This window comes from Malus domestica, chromosome 08 (genome assembly GCF_042453785.1).
Source record: "Malus domestica chromosome 08, GDT2T_hap1".
NCBI lineage: Eukaryota > Viridiplantae > Streptophyta > Magnoliopsida > Rosales > Rosaceae > Malus > Malus domestica.
In genome coordinates this window covers 29618202-29626372 of record NC_091668.1, presented here as the reverse complement: position 1 = coordinate 29626372, position 8171 = coordinate 29618202, and the positions used below count along the sequence as shown (strand labels likewise).

The 8171-nt window shown below is 39.0% G+C and overlaps 1 protein-coding gene and 1 pseudogene across 2 annotated transcripts; both read left to right on the top strand.

The window, feature by feature from the left end:
• The first annotated feature begins 227 nt into the window (after positions 1–227).
• On the top strand, positions 228–2175 carry LOC103441324 (protein PYRICULARIA ORYZAE RESISTANCE 21-like). 2 transcript variants are annotated; one of them, XM_029107378.2, is made up of 3 exons: positions 228–463; positions 897–978; positions 1116–2175. In XM_029107378.2, the coding sequence occupies exons 1-3, from the start codon at positions 446–448 to the stop codon at positions 1886–1888; spliced, it is 873 nt and encodes a 290-aa protein (XP_028963211.2). In that variant the 5' UTR covers positions 228–445; the 3' UTR covers positions 1889–2175. The 2 variants fall into 2 exon arrangements, with proteins under 2 accessions (XP_028963211.2, XP_028963212.2); XM_029107379.2 differs by lacking the exon at positions 228–463 and adding an exon at positions 625–804.
• A 1895-nt stretch (positions 2176–4070) lies between these two features.
• LOC103446912 (pentatricopeptide repeat-containing protein At4g16390, chloroplastic-like) lies at positions 4071–7583 on the top strand (annotated as a pseudogene).
• The last annotated feature ends 588 nt before the right edge of the window (positions 7584–8171 follow it).

The window sequence follows — 8171 nt, the reverse complement described above, 5'->3', positions numbered from 1 at the left end:
TTTTTTTCACTCTTTCTTAACGCAAAAGGATCATCGGATAATGGGAATTCCGTAATTGTGACAATTCATTGTATATAATACGTTTAGAAATTATTTTAAATTTGAATTTTAAAATTAAATATAAATAATACCTAACGAAAACTGACCGCACGATGTACGATGAACGATCTTCTAAGAAAATGACCTCCTTTTCCTTTCTTAACCAGCAATTTGTCATAATTTTTTTTAAACCACTTTAATCAAATATTTCTCTCTCCCTCTCTCTTTCTCTCTTTCTCTTTTGCTTTGTTCCACAAAATTGCATTCCTATTTTTATATATTTTTGTATGAATATGCATATATAATTATAAAAGTCGGTTTCATGAGAGCAGTCGTCCCATTCAATCATTTTAGTTGAGAAGTTCTCGTTCAGATCTGAGCCTGAGAGCATCCACTACTCACTACAATGGGGGAAAAGGAAAAGGTACCTAATTTTGGTATAGTTTGTGTTCTCTTTTTTTTTTTTCTTCTGAGGATAAGCAGATAACCAAAATGATGATTTGTATGGCCAAAAATAAAAGGCTTTAAGCTCTTGTTCAAGTTTTGTGGTTACTATTCTTTTATTTATATCCTAATAAGAATTTACGTCCCCTCCTCTGTGCTATTTTGTTGTTTTTTGCCTCTCTCTCTCTCTCTCTCTCTGTTCAAGATTTTGCCACATACCTTCACCATGATTCTTCCCTGTCAGTCAGTCAGTCAGAACCCTGATTGTCCAGCAGCACTGTTCCACTTCTTTTTGTCTACATTTCTGCACAACAATCTTCTGTATATTTATATATTTTCTAAAAATTCATTCTTGTCAATCTTTGGTTAATGTACATATTTTTTTGTATTAATATTAAAAATGGGTAATTCAGGTTACGATTATGGTGCTGAAGGTAGATCTTCAGTGTCACAAATGCTACAAGAAGGTTAAAAAAGTTCTTTGTAAATTCCCTCGTGAGTCTCTCTTCTCCTTGATTCATCTATAATTATTTGATGAAAAACCAAAGTTAAAGTTCTTCCTTTTTGGGAAATTAAGATTAATTTAGATTAAATGTAAACTGAGTAAATTAATGTGTGTTTGTGAACAAAAGAAATACGAGACCAGGTATACAACGAGAAACAAAACCAAGTGGTGATCAAAGTGGTATGCTGCAGTCCAGAAAAGATAAGGGACAAGATTTGCTGCAAAGGTGGGAGTGCCATCAAGAGCATCGAGATCATGAAAGAGCCCGACGTCAAGCCTAAAGGTGACGGTAAGGGTGACGGTAAGGGTGACGGTAAGCCTAAAGATGATGGCAAGCCTAAAGATGACGGCAATCCTAAAGATGACGGCAAGCCTAAAGATGACAGCAAGCCTAAAGATGACGGTAAGCCAAATCCTGGACCACCATCGCCTCAGCCAGTTCCTTGTGTGCCGGCGCACCGACCGCCTGTCCGAACGTGTTGTATGGAATGTTACCAGGGGCATGCAGGTGGGCCATGCCATAATCCTGGACCGCCACCACCTCAGCCGGTTCCTTGTGTGCCAGCGCACCGACCGCCTGTCCGAGCATGTTGTATGGATTGTTACCAGGGGCATGCAGGTGGGCCGTGCCATAATCCTGGACCGCCACCGCCTCAGCCGGTTCCTTGTGTGCCAGGGTACCGACCGCCTGTCCGAGCGTGTTGTATGGATTGTTACCAAGGGCGTGCAGGTGGGCCGTGCCATAGTGGTTATGGCGGGGGCCCAGCCCTGTACATCCAGTATGATGGTTACTATGGAAGGCCTGTGTATGACAGTTACGGCGGGGGCAGCATGGGGTACTGTGTTACCCGCCCTGACTATTTCAGTGAAGAAAATACCTCAGCTTGCAGAGTCATGTAAATCATCGATCATCTTGTTGGACAGTTACATCTTCTTCAATATCGGGATAATATTTTAGCAGTGTTTGTTGGTTTGATATTAATATTATAGGAGGGCCATGTATTGTTAAGTGAATAATAAAGTTGGTTGATCTTGGTGGACGTCAAGTCACAATCACGTTAATATGTTCATTATATCATTAATATAGACTATAGAGAGAAAGAGATACATCCCATCACAAAGATGAAGATGAAGATGAAGTTGGTGCCTGCTACAATTTTCAATGCAATATAAGTTTCCATTCCACATTCCCTTCTTTGTCCTGCACAGTGCACATGCGTTCTTATTAGTCATTTCCTATTTCATTCTTGTGAAATAGGAAATGTGAAATGTGGAATTGATAAAAATCATTAATATAGGCTATCTTATTAGTCATTTCCTATTTTCCAAGTTGATTTTTATCAACTACTAATTAGCAATTGGTCAAGAGTGGAATTGAGGATGTGTGAACAGAAGAATCTAGCTACCTATCTCATTTACCTTTTCATTTGTCTTTCTCATTTATTAAGTGTAACATGAATTCTATTAACACTAAAACAAAATTTTTATTTCCAAAAGTAACTTCTCTCTCCTACCAGATTCAACTCTCGTGTTCTAATCTAAACTAATTTTTTTTCTTTACCAAAAATAAAAACCCACCCAAAAGCAAACCCTAGTAGAATTTACGTGACAACTAATGATGAGAAAGACAAGTAGGAAAAGATAAGGAAAAGAATGTAGCTACCATTCCTCATCTGACAATTCTCACCTATTTCATTGTTTCAGTCCCTACATTATTAGATTCTATCATAAACTATTATTAGGAGATTAAATTTACAAATTAAATAATGTGTCACCAATAAGAATGAGCACGTTTATCAATATTTAAGTAATAAATCAATCATCAATTTTCATATTTTTTAATTTTCAAAATTTATTTATAATTCAATCTCCCTAACAATACCTTAAACTAAACAAACCCTCGATCCCTCGGCACCTCCAAATGTCAACAAGAAAGAGAGAGAGCAGCAGCAGCAACCTAGATACGTGTGTAATAATGTGTTTCCAGAAAGAACTACTCCTATGGCTGCTTCTCATTCCATTCTCCTTTTCTTTGTTCGAGAATTGATTGATTTGTTTATAGTAAAATAAGCAAAGGCCAAAACCCCACAAGTCTAATCCAACACCAAGTTTGTATTCTGGCTGATACCATTTCTACAAAACTCACCATTTCCTAATGACTCGTATTCTGTGTCAACAACATATTATTATGCTCAATAGTTAATTTCTTTGGAACATTATGGAGATTTTGGACAGTTAAGATGGTTTTATTATTGATTTTGTATTACGATAAGAGTGATTTTGAACACCTTATGTAACATAAGTGTCCACGAAAAAAATCTTGCGATAACTCATCAATTGTTGCATTTTCTACAAAATTTGTGAGCTAAAAAAACTCACAATTTTGTTATCGTTTGTGATTTCTTTATATTAAACCCATCTTTCCTAGACGTAAGCTTTTGAACATTTGGACCTACAAAACGATGATAAAACTGCTATGAAAAAGCTTAATCATAACATTTTCCTTAATGCTTATGCAAAACGATGCCTATTTTAATCAACCTTTTATCTTATCGTAAAGCTCTTGGAAATTCAAGTTGGGTTTCGAACATCTTCTTAACCCATAAAATCACTTCCAGGCCCGATAGAAGTTCAAAAAGATATTTATCCACCTGTAGACGGACAAATTTGCCCCTATGAAATATTAGAAGGTCCGTATACTCATACTCATCAGGCTAACATAGTAATTAAGTCCCCTCCTATACCCTGGAATGCAAAGCAAAAGAAAAGCACTTTTCATAATCCCAGACAGAGTGAGGAAATGGCTTAGAGCAAGTCCACCCATGGACATTGCTTGGGGACAAGGGAGAGGAAAGGGCCCGAGGCCCGGTGGACAGTGCTCCAGCCTTGGAGAGCCCGAGTGAGGGTGGGAGCACGAGGGTCGGGGGAGGGGGGGGGGAATCGACGGGCCTGCAGCCCGAGGACCAAGCCTTATTTAATTTTTTTTGTGTCAGGCCCGTGCTCCTCACTCGCGAGTGGGAGCGCGTCGCCCAACCGGAAATCAAGCGCCAGGGCCCGCGCGTGCATAGATGCCCAGTGACCGATGGGAAGCCACGTGGCTTCCCACGGTCCGTTCGATCCCAAAAGGTCTAAATACCAGCCGTTCGATGCAAGGGTAATAAAAAGAAAAAATAGTTTTAAAATTAAGAAAATGTACCGTTGTGACACGTGGCACAATCTGGAGTGTTGGAATTCAAATTTTTTTTTAAATCCAACGGCAGAGATTAATTATTTGAATAAAAAAATTTAAAAAATGTAAAAAATCCGAAAAAAATTGTAAAAAATCTGAAGAAAAAAAATTCTTTTTACTTTTCTATAAATACCACTTCTTCTCCATCTACCTTACACCACAATGACACATGGCGCAACGAGAACGATTTAAAAATTCTTATCCGAAATTACAAATAATTTTATTTTGTATTATTTAAACAAACAAAAAAACTAATATTTTATTGCCTATTTCCAAAGGGAGGGCTCCAAGGGTGAAGATGCAAATGACAATTTATTGTTCATTAATGGCAATTACTGTTCATTAATGGCAATTACTATTCATTAGGTGGATTGAATAGTGGATTGTCAGGAGGGCTCTATGGGTGAAGTTGCTCTATCACTTGTGCTCTTCACCCTCTTCTCTCTTCCACAACCCCTGAACTCCCTCCCGCTCTCTCCATGGTTCTTCTTCCCCGACTGATTTCCGACTCCGAAGCTCTGTAGTTAACAGCCACAGACTCAGTTTTCCTTCACTGCAATTTCAGTCAAGAACCTCTCTGCAAATACACCATGTTTCTTTGCAAGACCCAGTTGCAGAAGAAGCCCAGAACTTCAAAGCTCCAGAAATTGGAATTATTCAAAGCCCAGATGGAAATTCCAGGTCATTGTCGAAAGGCTACATCTGGGTCAATCCCAGCAGCCTCAGAGCTTCACAGCTGCTGCACAAGTCCTACGATTCCAGGTATGCTTCTTTGGTGAAAGTAGATGAGTGTTTGAACTCTTACACTCCGATTGAAAGTGATATTTTTGAAGCTTTAAAAGGTTTAAGGGATAATATTTTGGAACAAGACGCTGTGGTGGTTCTGAATAACATGAACAATCCGGAAAATGCTTTGCTTGTGCTTAACTACTTTCAGCAGAGGTTGAAACCGAAGAGGGAGGTGATTTTGTATAATGTGACTTTAAAAGTGTGTAGGAAGGGTAAGGATTTGGAGAGAGCAGAGAAGCTGTTCGATGAAATACTCCAGAGAGGTGTTAACCCCAATAATGTTACCTTTTCGACTTCGATTAGTTGTGCTGGGATGTGTTCTTTGCCTGATAAGGCAGTGGAGTGGTTTGAGAAGATGCCCAGTTTTGGGTGTAATCCGGATGATGTTACCTATTCGGCTATGATTGATGCCTATGGACATGCAGGTAAGGTTGAAATGGCTTTCAGTTTGTATGACCGGTCCAGGACTGAGAAGTGGCGCATTGATCCAGTGACGTTTTCTACATTGATCAAAATTCACGGGTAATCGGGGAATTTTGATGGGTGCTTGAATGTTTATGAGGAAATGAAAGCTATAGCGGCTAAGCCAAACTTGGTTATTTATAACACTTTGTTGGATGCTATGGGAAGAGCTAGGAGGCCTTAGCAGGCCAAGAAAATTTACCGAGAGATGATCAGCAGAGAGCTTTCACCAAATTGGGTAACCTATGCAACTCTTTTAAGGGTCTATGGTAGAGCTCTCTACAGTGATCATGCTCTTATGGCGTGTTTACGAAACCGGAACGGAATGGCAAGAAACGGAATTGGATTCTTTTCCAGGCATTCAAGTTGTTTACTAACATTTCCGAAATAAAAAACAAGATAGGGTCCACTTAAAATCAGGAATTGGATCCCTAAATCTCCCGGAATCGGATCCCCTAGATGGAGGTGGTATTTGGATTCCGGGGAAAAGGCTCTTCCAGGAATCCAACTTTTATACCCAAACTACCCCTGCATCTTCTACGTCCCCCTTCGTACATGTGACTCTATTTGCCCAATCTGCCGACTCCCTTGCTCGTTCACCAGCTTAATCACGATTCTGGATGATTTTGTGCCAGGATTTGAGACTCGTTCGGTATCTGGAATTGAAGCGGCAGTGGTGGTCACTACACTCTAACACCTGGAATTGAAGCTGCAATGGTGGTGGATCCACTGCTATGGTGGTTGTGGGGTATATTCGGCTGTGTGGTTGGAGAGAGATGGAAAAATAAGAGGGGGAAGCTGAAGGTAGTTTTGGGGTATGAGGGCGCTGAAGATGGTTTTGGGGTATGAGGGCGGTGTGGAGTTTACGAGAAAGAAGAAAAATGAAGAGTTTCTGGGTGATTGGGAACCGGGCAAGGAGATTTGTTGGGTGTAATTTAATTTAATTTAATTAATTAGTATGAAAATAATTTATTTATGTAAGGGTAATTTAGTAATTATATTAGTTTTAATTCCGATTGAAGTGAATTAGTAAACAACTTATATGAACTCAACATCATTCATATTCCGATTCCAGACAGTTATAGTAAAAAACTTTAACAAGAATCTGAATCTGATTCCAATTCATTTCAATTCCCCATCAATCTAATTCCTCCTCAATCAAATTCCTCTCAATATAATTACGGATTAGTAAACGCGCTATTAATGTTTATAAAGAGATGAAGGAAAAGGAACTGGAGTTAAATGTTATTCTCTATAACACCCTTTTAGCTATGTGTGCTGATGTTGGTTACACGGAGGAAGCCGTTGAGATTTTTGAAGAAATGAAGAGTTATGAAACACTGAATCCTGACAGTTAGACCTTTTCGTCCATGATTACCATATATTCCTGTAGCGTGGAAAGTCATAGAGGCAGAAGCAACATTGAATGAGATGTTGGAAGCTGATTTTGAGCCAAATACCTTTATTTTGACACCACTCGTCCAATTCTACAGTAAGGCAAAACACACTGATGACGTTGTTAACATATTCAATCAACTCCTAGAATTGGGTATAACACCAGATGAGCGTTTATGTGGTTGTCTCCTGAATGTGATGACTCAAACACCAAAGGAAGAACTTTGCAAGCTTGTGAATTGCATTGAGAGGGCTGATGAAAAACTAGGGTATGTGGTAAGACTTTTAGTGGAGAAGCAAGAAAGTAGTGAAAACTTCAAGAACGAAGCATCACAACTTTTTAACTCGATTGATTCGGATGTAAAGAAGGCTTACTGCAATTGCCTGATTGATCTTTGTGTGAACCTCAATCTCTTGGAGAGAGCCTGTGAGCTACTAGACTTGGGGATCACACTTCAGATATATATAGGCTTATAGTCAAGGTCTCAGACCCAGTGGTCTCTGTATCTTAAGGGCCTCTCTCTTGGGGCAGCTCTGACTGCATTACATGTTTGGATCAATGACCTATCTCGGGTATTGGAATCCGGTGAGGAGCTTTTGCCGTTGCTTGGAATTAATATTGGACATGGGAAACATAAATATTAAGACAAAGGTCTGGCGAGTGTATTTGAGTCGCATTTGAAGGAATTGAATTGCAGTCAAGTCATGGTTAGAGTCTAGAAGTTCATCTGAGTTAGTTACTGCTTAGATGTTGGGCTGTTTAGTTTACTGACAAAGCTCATTACACTGAAAATATAATGTGAAACTGGTATTTGTTGCTTCTCAGTTCTCTATTTATATGTTTTTGGAATTCTCTCTGGGCATAGAGAACAGTTTTGTACCATTAGAATTCAACTATGAAATCTTCTTTCATTAGTCTTACAAAGTTAGTGAAGTTCTTAGAAATCTTGCATCGTACTTAATAGTAATGCGCTTGAAAGAGAATGGACCTTTCCCTATTTTTCCTATTGTCCCTATCTCTTTCTCTCTCTCTCTCTTTCTCTCTCTCTCTCTCTCTCTCTCTCTCTCTCTCTCTAGGACTCTCCCTATCTCTTTCTAAATTTATAATCAATATATGTAGGATAGGACATCAGATGGGAACAAGGTCGATGATGTGATTTGAATAACATCATCGGTTAGATCATAGCTGAATGAGTTCTAAGAAATCGAAGAAGTGAAAAAGTCCAGTTTCCTTTTGTATGCTACGAAAGTTTTGAAAATTCCTTATGATCTAAACCATTTTGGAGTCACTCCAACATGAGAATGACA

Coding starts and splice junctions, on each gene's coding strand:
- LOC103441324 (XM_029107378.2), top strand. Junction 979..1,115: donor AGTTCTTTGTAAATTCCCTC/GTGAGTCTCTCT, acceptor TGTGAACAAAAG/AAATACGAGACCAGGTATAC.